This window comes from Neofelis nebulosa, chromosome 11, assembly GCF_028018385.1.
Source record: "Neofelis nebulosa isolate mNeoNeb1 chromosome 11, mNeoNeb1.pri, whole genome shotgun sequence".
Lineage (NCBI taxonomy): Eukaryota > Metazoa > Chordata > Mammalia > Carnivora > Felidae > Neofelis > Neofelis nebulosa.
Window position 1 is genome coordinate 68,816,392 of NC_080792.1, and position 17,804 is coordinate 68,834,195.

The following is a 17,804-nucleotide window of genomic DNA, read 5'->3' on the forward strand; positions in this document are numbered from 1 at the left end:
TTGTAGTTGGGTGTGCATTCATTCATCTCCCTCCCTCCCTTGTTCTCCTTCTTTTCCCTCCTCCCTTTTCCTTACTTGCCCCTCATCTCCCGTTGTCCCCCCTGCCCCCTCCCCCCAACCCCAGTCTTCCTTCCTTCCTTGGTTCTTTTTCCCTCACTCCGTCTGTGTCACGATGTTCTTGTTCCTGCGTATGTAGGTACAGAATAGGACCTATATGGTCTTTCCGTAAGCAGCTTCCAGTGTTTGTGGGGGAGGTAGGTAATAAAGAAGTAAACCAACATATGCATATGATCATTTGTGCTAGTCACAAGTGCCGTAGAGAGTGTGTGGTACGCACATGTGTGTATGTGCACATGTGTGTCTACATGTGCATGTGTGTGAGAGAGAGAAAGAGAATGAAAATTAATGAGAATCCTACCAGGCCTTAGGAGGGGATGTGTGAGCTGAGCTCTGCAGCTCTACAAGGTCAGGGCAGACAGCAAGTTGGTAACCCGGAGAGCATATCAAGTTTAGTGTTAAAGAGCGCATGGAACGCAGGCCCACGGCCTCAGCGCAGTGAGCTTGGGAGAGAACAGTCCAAGCTGGAGGAGAAAGTAAAGCCTCGATTCCAGAGGGCATGATGGGCCATGGCGAACAGCCTCCCCTTGATTCCAAGTTCAGCCCAAAGCCGGTGGCCGGTGTAGATGCATATTAGTTCATGCTGTCGTCTAGGCGTCGCAAAAACATCTCTCATGGGATCAAAAATAGCCTCAGTTCTCATTTTAGTTTTCTCTCCCCAAAATAGAAAAATACATGAACCAAAACCTGACACAACTGAAAAAAGATGAGCAAATCCACAAGTACAGATGAGGATATCAACAGTCCTCTGTTGATAATGGATAGAATAAGGAGACTTTCAGTAAGGATTTGGAGGAGGGATTTGAACAGTCCTTGTCAACCAACTTCGCCTCATTGCCTTTTTATTTTGTTCAACGAAACACTCTACCCTATACCCTTTTTTCCCCCCGAGCGCCCATGAAGCATTCACCTGCGTGGACCAAATTTGGGGCCAAAGCCAAGCTTCGGTAAATTTGAAAGCATTGAAATCCTACCGAACATGTTCTCTGGCCACAACAGAATTAAACAGAAAACAGTATCATAGAAATACCCGAAAGCCCCAAAATACCTGGAACTCAAACCGCACATTTTCCTGAATGACCCATGAGTCAAAGAAGAAATGCCAAGGGAAATTTGAAATTACGTACTTTGAAATGCCATGAGTATGAAAAGATAACCATTGCTCGTGTTTAAAATAAAAATGTTAATGTGCAGACAGGTAGAGATTTGCCTCGTCCGCTCTTTCTCTTTGTCTGCTTCCTGAATTTCCTCCTGGCTTCATGTGTCAGGGTGTCCTCAGTGCCTGGAGGTGAGGTGAGCTTGACCATGTCCCTGATGCCAGTCTTTGCCCGACCCTAGTTGGTTTGGCCTGGTCCTAATACTTCCTCCTAGTTCCAGTCAGTGAGCATCTACCATTTTCAGAGGTCAGCTTCCTGGAACTGTGGAGGGGAATGTATGGAACCGTAACAGACAGGTTCAAGTGACGTGATTTCCTTAGGTAACCTCAGATGAAATCTGTCAAATCTGCTTCTTCCGCCTCTCTCTGTCCTACCTGGGGAATTCTGGTCTACTTTCTCCCTACGTCTTAGACTCTTCGTTGAGTCTTTCCTTCAGTTCCCATCTGTGACTTCTGTTTCCTCCAGCCGTCCCTTCTTCCTTCTGACTTTTTTTTTTTGACTGTTTAGTTGTTTTTGACTTTTAGTCTCCCACCCTCAGCCTGGTATCACCCTGTCCTAGTCAACTTCATTCAGTCATTTAGGCTTGACTATATGCCAGGCATTAACCTAGGCATTGGGTTTGCAAATGCTGGGGCTGGGGTGGGTATGACTTATAAGTTAGATAATCGGTTGGAGTGTGCTAAGCACTTTGACAGAGTCATGTGGGAAGGGTTACGTAAATAAGCATTTGTTCAACAAACATCTAGTGGCCTCCTGCTGTGTACTGGGCACTCTGTAACAGAGGTGGTATTCCACTCTTAAGGGGCTGATGGCTTAAAGGTGAGGCTTGGAGCTATGAAGGAGCAGAGCACAATCTGGGAGTGGGTAGTCTGCTTTGGCACAAGGTATTTGGGGATTTTGAAGGACTTTGAGGTAGTAAGTGTAAGAGGAAAGGCTGGTGGGAAGGTCTTGAAAGCCTTTTAGGAGAGTTCGGTCCTATTTCTGTGGGTGTGGTATTTATTAGCTTTATGAAGACTCTTACCAACACTTACACCATGCCCATAGCTCTTATTTCTTGGGTGATTCTTCTGTTTGCTGTAGAGACCAGTAGCCCCGAGGAGCATTGATCCCTGGCTCTGTTTATCATGCAGTTTTTAAAAGTGGGAGGGGGGTTGCCAGTAGAGAAGGAACCCCAAAGCAAGGAGCCAGGGGTGTGGTACTCTTACCTTACCCAGAGTATTTCCTTCTAGGGGGTAATTAGCCCTTTGAAGTCTTTATTATTATTTTTGAAGGTAGGGGAGAAAGAGGTTGAGGTACAAACATATTACTTTGAAAACACCCTGTGGGGTAAAAATTCAACATATTGCCCACCCTGAAATTTTTTATTCTTTTCCTTTAGGTTTCTTGCTATTTAAAGATTTTTGTTTGAATGAAATTAATGAAGCTGTACCTCAGGTGAAGTTTTATGAAGAGGTAAGAAGTAACTGTTTTACTGATGCTTTTATCTTAAAAGCATATTTAGACTGTACTTTGGAAAATATTGAGACTACTAAGTGTCTTACAAATATGAAGAAGTTCATTGACTATAATTAGTAGTACAAAGTGTAATATGTAGTTGATTATAGATACTGATGACATCTATGAACATCCTATTTTTAAGGGCGCTGGAGTGCTCCGGGAGCACTTAGGAACAGTCGGACTAAAATTCTAGAGGAGGGATTACTATTGAGAGGGACGCTGAGGATCATCAGTGATTTGATTTTCTGCAGAAACTTACCGACTCTGGAAACGTAAGCTGAGGCAGAGGGCTGCTACTGAGTGAAAGAGAAAGTAGCAACATCTTCCGGTCACACATGGCTGGAGTGACAGATTGGGAGACGTGGTGGGAAAGGGGAGCCTTGGACACACAGCTGGTTTTCCCAGTAAGACATTGGGAAGGCAGCTGAAGAGATAGGCCAGGAGCTTCTGGAAGCCTCACTGAAATCTCCCACAGCCTTATGGCGCTGTATTGAAATATGGACCTGCGGTAGCGGGAGTCTGAAAACAGAACCGGCAAGAGATGAAAACCCTATAGGGAGCGGTCGACTGACACTAAAGATCTGTAGCTACTTATCACGTGGGGCAGCCACTGATTTCCAGACTCTTGTCTGATGGTCCAGGTTTGGCCCCAGGCAGAAGGCTGCTTCTGGGAGACAGAGAAGCCAGAAGAGGTTTCTGGGGCTAGAATAACAAACAAATGAGACTGGAGGAGCCCCAAACATGTGATTACTCTCCCTGTCGAGATTTATGTCAAGGTTTGAGGCCGGGTGGGACAGGAGGCCAAAGACCTATCTGAAAACTTTGTATGGGCAGGACTGAATCTAGTGCTGACAAAGACTTGTCACTGAACTCCATGGAGAGCCATGCCTTGGGAATAGGGGCAAACCAGAGGTGACGGGGTCCTACAAAAATGGAGACCCCGGCCAGCCCCATCCCATATTGGGTGATGAGTCCTCTCCCCACCTGTGTAGCAGAGTACACGTGGAACCCTCTGTGTCCTGTTTTTGCAGGTGGAAGATAATATAGAGAGACCCTACAGTATTCAGCGCACAGTAAAAAATTACTGAACATCTAAGATACAAGATCATATGACCCAGAAAGTAATAGAAGCAGACTGACAGGAGACTCAGATAGTGAGTCTTCTCAGATACTGAGCTAACAAGTACTTAAAAAATAACTAAATAACATGTTTAAGACAATAGAGGAAAAGAAGAAAAAATGGAGGAATAGTGAATCTCAGATCAATTTATTATGAAGAACGAAATGGATATTCTAGAACATCTAATTTCAAATATTCTAGAGTATTAGGTAGAATACATAATATGTGGAACATTCTAGAATGTTATGTAGAATACATATTCTAGAATGTTATGTAGAATACACAATATGTAGAATATTCTAAAATGTTGTGTAGAATCCATATTCTAGAATATTATGTAGAATACATAATATGTAGGATATAATATTCTAGAATATTTGAAATTAGAACCTAATAACTGGAATCAATAGCAGGTTGGTTACAATGTAAGGCAGGATTAATACATAGGGAGGCAGGTCTGTAGATAATCTCACACTAAAACACAGAAAAGAAAGAATATAGAAAAGAAAAAGATAAGGACATTAAAGACATGTGGGACATGGTTAAAAGGTCTAACATATGTAGAATTGTAATCCCAGAAGGAGAAGAGAGAGGGGATGGGGCAGAAACAATATTTGAAGAGATAATACTGAGAGTTTACAAAATGATGAAAGGCAGCTACTTACAGATTCAAGGTACTTAGAACCCTGAGCAGAAGGGCTACAAAGGAAACCTATCTTTGCACATCAGTGTAACACATGGAAACCTGTGACAAGGGGAAACTCTTAGAAGCAACCAGAGGGTGGAAAAAGACACATTATTTTTAAAAGAGCAATAAATAATAGACTGTGACATCTTAAAACAAATGATTAAAACAGCACAACAAAAAACCAGGCAGTGAAGTGCCCATCTAAGTAATGAAAGAAAAAAAAAAGAAAACCTAGAATTCTATTCCCAGCAAAAATTTCCTTCAAAATGAGGGTGAAATAAAGATATTTTCAGAGAAAAACTAAGGGAATTTTGTCAGCCCTGGACCTGCATTGCAACAAATACTAAAAAGAGATACTTCCGGCAGAAGGAAAATAATCCCAGATGGAAATTCAGGAAGGAATGAGGTCATCATGAAGGGTGACATCTATGTAAAATATAAATGAATGTTAACCATGCAAAATAATAGAGCTTTTAGATTTTAAAATATATATAAAACTAAAATATATGATAGCACATAAAGCAAGAGAGGGGTTAAAGAAGTTAAAGTGTTTTAAGATCCTAGGATTATTGGAAGGTGGGTGGATAGTAAACGTAATAATTTGCATTGACTGGTAATCAGTTAAGAATACATATTGTAATCTCTAAGACAGGTCTTATAAGAATAAAAAGTATATATCTAACAAGTTGAAAGAGAGAAAATGGAATAAGACAATAGTGGATTCATAAAAAAGGGAAAAAGGAATAAAAGAAGGACATAAATTAGATAGGTCAAATTGAAAACAAAGAATAAGATGGTAGCCATAAATCCGTCTGCATAAGTAATTACATTTAATGTAAATGGACTTAATACTCCCAAGTAAAAGTCTAAGTTTGCCTTCCTGGATAAATAACCGGAACTTTATTATATACTGCTTACAAGTGTACTAGAAACAGAAGGATGGAAGGGGACGCACAGATACAAATACCAACCAAAGCAAAGCTGGTACAGGCCAAATATTTGGTAAATGCTACTTGGAGCTAGAGATTATTTCATAACGATAAAGGGGTCAGGATTACGATCTTAAACTTCTTGGGTACAAATAATGCTAACTTCAAAATATATAAAGCCAAAATTGACAGACCTAAAATAAGACAAGTCTACATTCTTAGTGAGAGATGTTAGCATACACTCCTCAAGAGTTTATAGAACAGACAGACAAAAAATTAGTAAGGATATAGAAGATCTTAATAAAGGGATGAATAAACTTGACCTAAGTGACGTATATAGAATGAAGCACCCAGCGGAAATAGAATTTGCCTTCTTTAAAGTACACATGGAAGATTTATCAAAAGAAATTATTTGCTGGGCCCTAAAGAAAACTCCTGCAGATTTCCAGATCAAAATTGTTCTGAGTGTTTTCTGACCGCAGTGGAATTAAACTCAAATTTAATAACAGAGTTTACTAAGAAATCCTTGACTTCTTGGAAGTGAATACATTTGTAAGTAATTTATGAGTCAAAGAAGAAATTAGAACAGTAATAGGAAATATTTTAAATTAAAATATATATTAAAAAAGACATATGTATCCTATCCTCAAGCATTTTAGGACTCCTTTGTAATCTTTGTACAAGTTTGAAAATTGGAGGAATATTCTTTTCTTCCTGGATCATATATAAAGCTTGAAATTTTTTTATATATATACTTGATAACTTGATATTTTAAAAATTATATTAATGTATTTCCAGGGAGAATGGTCAAATGATGATGTACATTTAGCATCATATAAAAAAATAAGGCAAATCAGAAGGATATTACTCACTATGCTGTAACTTTTGTTATTTTAATCTGAATTCTAATCTGGATGAGTATCACAGCATCATCTGTCAGAGATTTCTTTTTCTGTTCTTAAAAGCCTCACCTCTCCAGTTTCAGCAAGTACTAAATCACCTTGTCAAATACAGGGAGATCTTTAACACATAACTTTTGCGAGGTTGAAACGTGGGCAGTCTACTTGGGTTACTTCTTGAGCACTTCTTGCCAGTATGGCGGTGAGTACTGCAGATGTGTTTCAGTTTGAGCTTTTAAACATTGGAATTTCTCTGGTTGGTGTGCTTCCAGCTCTTCACTCCTGTCTTCTTGTTTGGTGCACAATGGATCTAACTTACCAGATGATCGCTTTGGAGGATAACTCTTCAAAGCTCCTCAGGAGCTTGCTCTATATTCTTTTGTTGAAGATACCATCCAGTCATGGGGCTTCAAATAGAGGTTTCTGAATTAGTACAGCCTTTAAGCACTGAGGTTATCAATAATTCCTCTCTGTGCCCTTGGTTTTATCAGTCTGATGATTTCTGGAGGCCGTTGTATGACCCCAATCCCTAGAAGACTCTTTTTTGTCAGATATCTTGCAATGTATATTTTATATGTTGTACTTCCATTTTCTTGGGTCCCCAGACTTTTCGTGGCTATCCATTTCCAGCATGTTTAAGGCCTCATAACTTATCCTGACATTCACATATCTCTATATTAGTTATTACTTACCTTCCTACCTCTCTGTCTTTATCTTTCACTACCTTCTTATGTAGAACTTCCACTAACCATAGAGCGCATTCTTTTTTTTTTTTTACTTATGTCCTTCCTCCAGCCTAGAATGCTGCTTGCCTTCCCTAGCTTCTGTTAAAGTCTAGCTCACTTTACGTATTTGCTAACAAGTCTCTCTGGACAGCTAGCCCCGTCTTCCATGATTGCTTACATCTTCGATTCCCATGTCATTTGTTGTCTGTAATGCTCTGTGATACTTAATCTATGCCTGCTTGTTCTGCGTGTGTAATTGGCATTCATCGTCATCTGTATCTGACTCATAGAAGGCCTAGCAAGCCTCTAGGTATAGCTGCGCCTCTCACTTGCTGTGGGATGTGGGGCCAGTCGTTGAGCCATCTCTGAAGCATCTACGTTTCAGACCTGGAGCTTATAAATGTGAAGGGTACACTGTTCCTGTACTTGAGGAGCACACAGTATGGATGCTTCATATTTGAGCTTCAGTTACCTCATCTGTGAAACGAGGTTACCGATCATCACCTGCTGCTTCACAGGCTGATTGTGAGGCTCAGATAAGTTGCTGGATGGACAGTTGCTTTCTAAACCATATCTGTAACATGCTGTTTACGGGAGGCTGTAACTTAGTGGTTAAGAGCGCCAGCTCTAAATTCAGCCCACCTAAGTTTGGCTTTAGACTCCACCAGTTTCTGACTATGTAAACTTGGGCAGTCGATTTCTAGCTTACCTACCTGGGTGTCCTCAGCTAAGATTTAGGGCGGTGGCAGTGCCTGTCTCTTAAGGCTGTGTGTGTGACTGCAGGACACTAGAACATTGCCTGACGCATAGTTACTGCTCAGTGTGTTGGTTCTGCTTCCTTGTTCCAGTGAGATTTGGAGGCAGCTTATTAAAATATGTAAATATACCTAGATTTAGAAATAAATTATGGAGAACAGAGAATAAATATAAGATCAGAGGCAAAGTTAATCCGTAGACTTTTCTTCATTCAACCAGTATACGTCAGCCGCCAGTGCCAGGCATTGCTTGGATGAGCAAGACAAAGCCCTTGCTCCCCTTTGAGCTTCTATTCTGGTCGAGAGAAACAGACAATAAACAAGCAATAAATAACAGGAAATGTATCAGGAAGTAATAACTGCTATGCAGTGACTCAGAACAGACTCAGAACTGAATGTGAGGTACTGTGACTTGGGGGCCACTTTACACTGATGGGTGAAAGACTGACTCTTTGAAGAGTGGGCATGGAAACTGAGATTTGATTGACAAGGAGGCTAGTCTTTTGGAGATGGGAGCAGGGGGAGGAGAGAGAGCATTTTAGGTTGAATGGGGCTAAGACATAGCCCCTCATGTGGTGGGAAAGAACTTGGCATGTTTGAGGAACTGAAATTAGACCACCATGGTATGTTCATAGTGGATTAGAGGAGTGGGGTAGTGTGAGATAAGATGAGGTTGAGGAGGGAGATGGGGTTGGGGGCCAGAGTAACAAATTCAGATTTTATTCTAAAGCCCATGGAAAATTTAAGATGGGAGTGTTAACTGAATATTCTCTAAATATCAATTAACATTAAGGGGGTTGATAGGACAGACCTTCTGCATCTTTACTGAGTTTTTAAATTATTTTTTTTTAAGTTTATTTATTTATTTTGAGAGGGAGAGAGAGCACGAGCAGGGGAGAGGCAGAGAGAGAGAGAATCCCAAGCTATCAGCACAGAGCCAGACTCAGGGCTTGAACTCATGTACCCATGAGATCATGACCTGAGCTGAAATGGAGTCGGACACTTAACTGAGTGAACCACCCCAGTGCCCCTCTTTCCTGATTTTAGATCTAGTTGTTCTATCAGTTGCTGAGAGAAGGGTGATAAAAATCTCCCAACTCTGTAGAATTGTCTATTCTTTTTCTCGTCATTTTTAAAATGTATTTTGAAGCTCTGTTATTAGGTGCATATGTGTTTATGATGTTATGTGTTTTCCTATGAAATGTCCCTCCTCATTGCCGGTCATAGTCTTGGTCTTATAGACGACTTCACTGGATATTAATGTAGCCATTTAGTCTCTTTATGCTTCCTGTTTTCATGATACATCTTTCCCCTTCTACTTCCAACCAGTGTTTTTATATATTAAGTGTGTTTCATTGAGACAAATATAAAAATATCTTGCTCAGCACCCCCTCCCCCATTTCTGACAATCTGTATTTTAATGGAGTAATTTTAGATATTTTGTTTATCCTTTGTAGAGTTTGCTGACTTTCTTGAAATCTGTAAATTTATTATCTTTCATCAAATCTGGTAAAATTTGGACCATTACTCTTTTTTTTTTTTTTTTTTTTTTTTCAACATTTTTTATTTTATTTTTGGGACAGAGAGAGACAGAGCATGAACGGGGGAGGGGCAGAGAGAGAGGGAGACACAGAATCGGAAACAGGCTCCAGGCTCCGAGCCATCAGCCCAGAGCCTGACGCGGGGCTCGAACTCACGGACCGCGAGATCGTGACCTGGCTGAAGTCGGACGCTTAACCGACTGCGCCACCCAGGCGCCCCAGGACCATTACTCTTAAAGCATTTTTTTTACATAGTCTCCATGCCCAGGGCAGAGCCCAACATGGGGTTTGAACTCACAACCCTAAGATCAAGACCTGAGCTGAGCTCAAGAGCCGGATACTTGGGGTGCTTGGGTGGCTCAACTGGTTGAGCATCTGACTTCAGCTTAGGTCACGATCTCACAGTCTGTGAGTTCGAGCCCTGCGTCGGGCTCTGTGCCGACAGCTCGGAGCCTGGAGCCTGCTTCAGATTCTGTGTCTCCCTCTCTCTCTGCCCCTCCCCTGCTTGCACTCTGTCTCTCTCTCTCTCTCTCTCTCTGTCTCTCTCTCTCTCTCAAAAATAAATAAACTAACAAAAGAAGTTGGATGCTTAACTGACTGTGCTACCCTGGCACCCCTTAAAGCATTTTTTCTACCTCAAGCTCTCTTTCCCCTCTTTCTGGGATTCCAACTATATGTATATTTGATTTTTGGATATTATACTGAATATCACTGCTGCCCTATTCAGTGTTTTTCCCCAAATATTTTTTCTTTCTGTGGGGGTAATTTCTATGGATCTTTCTTCAAATTCATCAACTCTTTTGGCATCTCTGTTATGTCCATCCATTGAAGGTTTTATTTCAAATGTGTTTTTTAGTCTGAAAATTGCCATTTGGTTTTTCCCATAGTTAATATGTTTCTTCTGCTATTTCCTATCTTTTTATTCATTATATGTATATTTTCTGTTACATCTTTGAAGTATAGTTATAAAGCTGCATCAAATCCTTGTCTGATAATTCCGACACCAGAGTAATCTCAGAATGGTCTTCATTTATGGTCTGTTCTCTTAGAGTGTGTGGGCCACATTTTCCTGTTTCTTGGTATGTAGAATAATTTGTTTTCTTATTTTTATTTTACTTTCTTTATTTTTGAGAGAGAGAGAGAGAGAGAGCATGAATTGGGGAGAGGGGCAGAGGGAAAGAGAGAGAGAATCCTAAGCAGACCACACCCAGCGTGGAGCCCACCATGGGGCTCAATCCCCCAACCCTCAGACCATGACCTGAGCCAAAATCAATAGTCACTCAACCGACTGAGCCACCCAGGTGCCCCGATGTGTAGGATAGTTTTGGACTGTGTTTTGTACATTGGGATTGATATATTATAGATATGTACTCTAAATTCTGTACGCTTCTTGAAAGGGTAGTGATTTTTTGTTTTAGCAATTAACTTGAACTCAGTTTTCAAAAGCTCTGTCTTATGAGTAATAGCCGAATCTTGTCCAATTCTTGTAGCCTTGTCTGGACTGCTTTGGACCTGCCATGCTCGCAGGTCATTATAGGGTCCAACAGAGATCTTGGCAGTTTTTACACACAGAATTTTGGAGCTCCCTCTCTCTCGCTGTTTAGTTTCGAGAATATCCTCTCCTACTTGCCAGCTTCTGTTTGGTGCTCCTTCCCGGTTATGTTTGTACTTTTGATCCGTCACGAAGGTGAGCGTATAGTATAGTATAGAATGTGTAGTTGTTGCGGAAGCCATCAGTGGCTTTACAAGGCCATCTCAACGGAATGGTAGTAAGAAAGTGGAGCTGGGGACCAGAAGTTGCTTGCCCTTAGGGTTCTGGTTATTGAGGCTGCGTGTTCAGCCGTGAACTTTGTAAGCACCCAGGCAGAACGGGACCACACGATCAGTGAACGTTCGTCATCGATGACCACCACACTTCTTGCCTGTGCAAGGGGAGACTTTTCACCTTGAACTCAGGCCTCTGCCTGCTCAGGTTACCTGGTCAACCTAACTGCCCCAGTTAGAGGTGTGGCATTTTCCATGCATAGGCTACAATAAGATCATCCTGGCTAGATTGACAGATAGTTGACTGCATGTTCTCTAGTTAGTGGTCCTCCTGATAATAGAAAGTGAATTTTGGATTATAGCCACAGACACTTGAGGCTCTTACTTTGCCTACTGAGAGTTACCTTTTCTGTTGTTCAGGTTGGGAGTTCATGAGCTACAAGCTCTTAATAAAGCTAGTATTGTGGTTCAGCATATCATTTGCCCAAGAAACAAGAATGTTCCATGTGGTCGGATTGCTACAGTTCATGGAAAACTTCCCATGGCATCAGCATTTGTTTAAACAGGTGTCAACTTGCTTTTGAGGCCCCCAGGAACATAGACTTATATTTCATTACATTAGTTATCTAGGATAATAATTCCATGAAGGCTTATAATTTCTTGAGTTCATTTACTTGTTTAGGCAGAAATGTTTCCGTGAACCTCTTCTATCCCAGAATTCTGCACTGACCTATGGACCTACCTAATATTAAAACAACAAAAGTAATCAACCAAGCCAGATCCTCTGTTTGTTTTCTGACTCTACTTCGGATTTTGGTGTCTGGTTTCCGTTGCCTCACAGCTGCCATATTTGCATCCAGTATGGTATTTGAACTCCTTAGACTTGTTTTTCTGAACTGACTCACAGTTGTTAAGCCCGGATTCTTTGGCTACGCAACATTGCTGGGTTGCTGCTTCATTCGAACAGTCTTTTCTGGTTGGGTGGGGGTATAACCTACCCCAGTCCGCCTTCCTTCAAGGGAGACTTTATTGTCTGTTCCAACAAGACTCCATTCTAAGCCCTGGCAGTCACAGACTTGTGAATCCCAGCCACCTCGTTGTAACACTGGTGGTATTTCAGGATAATAAGATGACCCCAGTCATTTCTCTGGGTGTCAACCAGCTGGCCCTCATCCGGGACCTCAGTATTTCACACACACACCCACTCCCTGCCAGCTGTGCCCCGTCTTTATCGGAAATTCTCCTAGGATTTACTGGTTTTGATTTCAAAATTATCTAACCCAGCCTATCCTGTAAAAAGGTAACTTTCATTTCTGTTCTGTCATCCCGGAATAAAGAACTCTCAGATACTGTGAAAGGTCCATGTAAACAACTGTCTGTCTGTTGAAAACGCTTTGTTCCCAAAAGTAAGTCATACATAGCAATTAATGATTATATTGAAGATCTTTGCTGCAGTCTTCCTGCTAACTCCGTATTTCATTTGTGCTCTCGTTCCCTGTCTTTTGGATTAGAAGTATTTCTGTAAATAAATAAAAGCAACTCCTCTGATGCAGGAGCTTCTGTTATCAGATTGGAGTGATTGGGGCCATTTTCGACATAAGGCAAGTGTTTCTAAAGCATATTTTTATTATTTGGCCTATCCTCACCATTCCGATTAGCTTCCCCGTATAGTCTGTTTGAAGGCACCTGTCTGTTAACACTTTATTGTGCGGCTGAGGCTCAAACCTGAAAAACCAATGCTTGCTTCTGTGGGTCAATGCCTTTCTAAAACATTCAATTGGTTTTTTAAAAAAAATCTCTTTGCAGGAATTGTGACAATACATATATATATATTTTTTTTCTTTTGTTTTGTAATGCCGTAGCTGAGTGAGAACGACCCCCGTCATAAGTCTTAGAACTGAATTACAGCCAGATTTAAATGGGTTTTGCTCTGGAAAGGAGAATTGGCAAGGATGAATGGTCCCGGGCTGGTATATTGTAAGATAATTGTAACCATGGCAATATTTGTTTCCTGATATTGTGCTTCTAAATTTAAGTGATGGGGTTCATCATAGGAAAAAACTCATTTGTATGTTTCAAGTTGCATTTAAATGATCCCAACTTCATTCTTCTAACATTAGAAGTGGTTGTTTCTGGTGGAGTAGCGGGTTCAGCAATTTGCCTTAATCTCCTGTGGAGGTGGTTTTTCCCGGGCAAGTAGTATCTTTTAATAAAGCGAGTTTTCTGGGAAGACGTACCTAACCATGCTAACTTTGAAAAATCTAGATAAAAGAATACGAGAAGCTTGAGAATGAAGAAGACCGCCTTTTCAGGAGCCGGCAAATTTATGACAAGTACATCATGAAGGAGCTGCTGTCTTGTTCGCATGTAAGTCTTTCTTTGTGTCCTGTTCCTCCAGGATGGGTAGGGGACAGCTTGCAGAGTTCCCAGAGAGAAACCCAAATGGGAGGAAGAAGTTTAAAAATCGAACAGGAGTCCCCGGGGACGGGACCTGTCTCTTCTCTTCTGTCATTTGTCTCCTGGTAACCCTCATACAGAGCTGTTGCTTTGTCTCCTCCGAGTGTATTTCCGAAAGCAGATCTTTCACGGCGAAGAAGAACGAGGCAAATAACATTGACAGCTCCTTCAGCTCAGCGGAAGAAAGGGCTGGTCTCAGTTCTAGACTTTCTAAAGGAAATTAAGCTTTATTGTTGTTAGTGTGGCTCTCCTTTAAATAATTAGGCTAATCAAATATTGATCAACATAAATTTTAAATGGTTTCTGTGGATTCATGAGGAAGAGCATAATTATTACATAAATTTTATTAATAGCTAAATAGACAGTGGAAATACACGCCCCCCCCCCCCCCCCCCCGCCAGTGTAAATCAGATAAATAATCCATTCGGTCATTGCGATAAACTAGGTTCCTAGGAAACTATTCCACCAGGAGTGAGTGGAATAATTAGTAATAAAAATTTATCACGTGGGCCGCCTGGGTGGTTCAGTCAGTTAAGCGACCGACTTTGGCTCAGGTCACAATCTCGCTGTTGGTGAGTTCGAGCCCGGTGTCGGGCTCTGGGCTGACGGCTCGGAGCCGGGAGCCTGCTTCGGATTCTGTGTCTCCCCCTCTCTCTGTCCCTCCCCTGCTCGTACTGTCTCTCTGTCTCTCAAAAAATGAATAAATGTTAAATTTTTTTTTTTTTTTTACCATGTAATGTCTCTGAGAGAGTTTTGTAAAGGAGTGGCCCCATGGTTCTGTGGTTCTGGCCTGCTGTGTCCAGTACAGGAGCCACAGGTGGCTGTGTAAACGCCATTAAAATCCAATGGAGTTAAAAATTTAACTTCTCAGTGCCTCATGAGCCACATTCAAGTACTCGATAGCCACACGTGGCGGGGTTCACACCATTGCCGCCATTGCAGAAAGTTCCAGCAGACGGCACTGGCCAGGATCATGGTTTATTTTGGTGCCTCTGTATTTATTGTGCCATTCACTGTCTTAACTGACATGTGAATAACTGTGGCTAAAGGTGGCACCTCTTGTGGCATGCATTTCTTTTTGTTTTTTAATATTTATTTATTTATTTATTTTGAGAGAGAGAGAGAGCATGCGCGAACAGGGGAGGGGCAGAGAGAGAGAGAGAGAGAGAGAGAGAGAGAGAAAGAATCCCAAGCAGCCTCCGTGCTGTCAGCGCAGAGCCCGATATGGGGCTCGAACTCACAAACCACGGCATCATGACCCGAGCCCAAATCAAGAGCCAGTGGGCTTAACCAACTGAGCCACCCAGGCGCCCCGTAGTAGACAGGAATCCTGAGCTGGAGCTAAACGGTCGATGCTCTGTGCCTTGCTACCTTGCCAGAGAATGGCTGAACCTTGGAAGATGCCGGATGTTCTGTGGGGATGCCTCGGAAATTAGTTGTCATGTAGCTCAGCAATTCAGGTTTTTTGCCAGTATAACGTGCGTGTGAAGCTTTCCTTCTTAGGGTGCATTATTAAAGAAGATGTAATTGGAAGTTTGGGGAGAGAATAGAATGTGTACTTCTTGTTGGTGTAGGCTTTATTCTTCCAGAGCCAGTTCCCCTCTGCCATGGTCACGGCAAGACTTCCCTTAACCTCCAGCCCTCTACCACCCTGGATTAGCTTTGTAGTCCTGACGTTTAACTCTTACGTGTATTTTCACACATTTGTTTGGTCTTATCTAGTAGAATTTGTATGTTCTCAGGACCCTCATTGTTAGCTAATTAAGGGATATATGCATTTAATAAAGTGATCGTAAGCTTCTTTACACTTTTTTTTTTTACATCACAGTTAATCTTAAATTCTTGTGGGACTAGATATGTCAGTCAGGTGCCCCATGCTCATCATCCTTCTCGACACGGCGTCTAAGAATTCTAGAAGCTCACAGGGACAAGCATCTGTTTGGATTGCCCATAAATATCCAACTGATTTCTAAAGAATGCATGTCAACATAACTACCATAGGTTCCTGCCTAGTAATTGTGTTAAATTATATGTTGTGGTATTGTGTAACATAGGTTTATGTTTTATATTTGTGGAAAAAAAATAACTGTTTTCTGATTTTTTTTTCTTAACAAAAAAGCCGTTCTCAAAGCAAGCTGTAGAACATGTACAAAGTCACCTATCCAAGAAACAAGTGACATCCACTCTTTTCCAGGTAAGGCAAAAGTACTTCAAAATACATACAGCTGACCCTTGAACTACATAGGGAATAGGGGCGCTGACCCCCTGTAGTCGAAAATCCACTTATAACGTTTGATTCCCACCCCCAAACTTTACTGATGGCCTGTTATTGACCAGGAGTCTTACTGGTCACATAAACAGTTGATTAACGCCTACTTTGTATGTTATATATATATTCTATTCTGTATTTTTATAATAAGCTAGAGAAAAGAAAACATTAAGAAAATTATAAGGAAAATGCATTTACAGTATTGTACTGTAAGAAATCAATGTGTAAGTGGACCCGTGTGGTTCAGACTCCTGTTATACAAGGGTCCCCTGCAGATTGTTCTCTGTAAAGGGACATGCACTGCACAAATGAGCCAGGAGCCCTTAATCTTGGTCTAGCCATGAATTTGCTCAGAGACCATGGGATAGCACCTGCCCGCAGTGCCCCAGCCTCCGTATGTGCAAAATGAGGAGAGGGATTAACTCTTCCCCATGGTTGTCTTTATCTCTATGATTATGTGAGGTAGAAAGTCAATAAGTAAAAGAGCTAATTACAAAAAACCCATTTACTCCATGGATCCATTAGCTTTTAGTCTTTAAAACTCAGTATCGATGCTGAGTAGCACACTTATTAATTAACAAAATGTGCTGTGTGACTTCCAGAGACCAGTGCAGCATGAAAGACATGGGCCCCTTGGTCAGAAATTAAGAATTTCAAGATGGCGATAGCAGGGCCCCAAACCATGCAGTGGGCCCTTTTGGGTGCCAGCCCTATGGGGCTGCATGGGTCACACACCCTGAAAACCAACTCTGGTCACCGGGGAAGCCTCTGTGACTTTCCAGGAACCATGCCAGGCCGTAAGGATTCGGTGGCAAACAGGACAGACCTGTCCTTACCTTCCCGGAACGAGCAGTTGAATAGTGCAGATAACTGTTAAGTAAATAATCACGGTGATGAATCTGTTATTGAAAACGGGGCAAGCACCGACAAGGGCAAGTGGAAGAGTGGGAACTCCCACCAGTCCCGAGTCTCATCAGTTTGTGTTATGGGTTCCTATTTACGCAGTGTGGAATTTCTTTTCCATCCTTTCCAGCCCTACATAGAAGAAATTTGTGAAAGTCTTCGAGGCAACATTTTCCAAAAATTTATGGAAAGGTATGAAACTTCACGTATATGCCTGACATTTCTGGGGGGGATACTTGCTAGAACGTTATTTTAACACATTAATATATATATATAATCTTGTATAGGTGTATCTCCTTTTACCCAGTGAGCTCTGTCCTTATTAAAATGTGTGCAGATTTGTTCATTTGACAAGTACTTAACTGAGCACGTACTATGTGCCAGGCTTAGCCTTAGACTGTTACCTCAGTAGTTTAAAGTATTATTTAGGATTCACATATCTTAATGTCTCTTCATTTTGAATCTCTTTAGCTTCAAAATGGTCTAAAGTTTAAATAGACTATGGAACCACAACATTAAAAGTAGCTTATTGGGTCACCTTTGCTAATGCAAGCCCTGTTCTGTTAACCTCATTCCTTGGTTTGCACTTTGAGATCCTGCCCCCGAAAGTGGATCAGGCCTGCACTTGATTCCTCATGTGATGGAACTGAAGGGTCCAGGCAGACGTCTGTGCTCATATACGTTATTACGATCCCTGCTAAATACGTTCCCTTTGAGTGACTCAGACTATACGTGTGTGCTTGTCCTACAAAACCCTGAACGCATTCAGTGCTGCCTGCAAAAGTGCCCTTTCAGGCACCCAGCAGTCGGGCAAACAGCAGGATTTCGAGTATTCCTCTGTGAACAGGCACCGCTGGAATTGGGGCTTTTCTGAAACCGAATCTGCATTCGCACAGACCATGCTCCTCTCCACAGACTCGGCTAATTTCTCGACAATCGACACGATGATTGTGTCTCAGGGCTGGAGCAGCCCCGCAGCTGTT

The 17,804-nt window shown here is 41.7% G+C and overlaps 1 protein-coding gene across 4 annotated transcripts in view; it reads left to right on the forward strand.

Annotated features, from left to right (window-relative positions):
- GRK3 (G protein-coupled receptor kinase 3) overlaps positions 1-17,804 on the forward strand; it is a 130,259-nt gene that overhangs the window by 56,822 nt on the left and 55,633 nt on the right. For 3 of the 4 annotated variants that reach the window (XM_058693093.1, XM_058693092.1, XM_058693091.1), the window contains exons 3-6: positions 2,653-2,726; positions 13,458-13,559; positions 15,769-15,843; positions 16,952-17,013. In XM_058693093.1, the coding sequence (XP_058549076.1) occupies positions 2,653-2,726; positions 13,458-13,559; positions 15,769-15,843; positions 16,952-17,013 (313 nt within the window). The remainder of the gene's footprint in view (positions 1-2,652; positions 2,727-13,457; positions 13,560-15,768; positions 15,844-16,951; positions 17,014-17,804) is intronic. The other variant, XM_058693094.1, reaches the window with a different exon arrangement.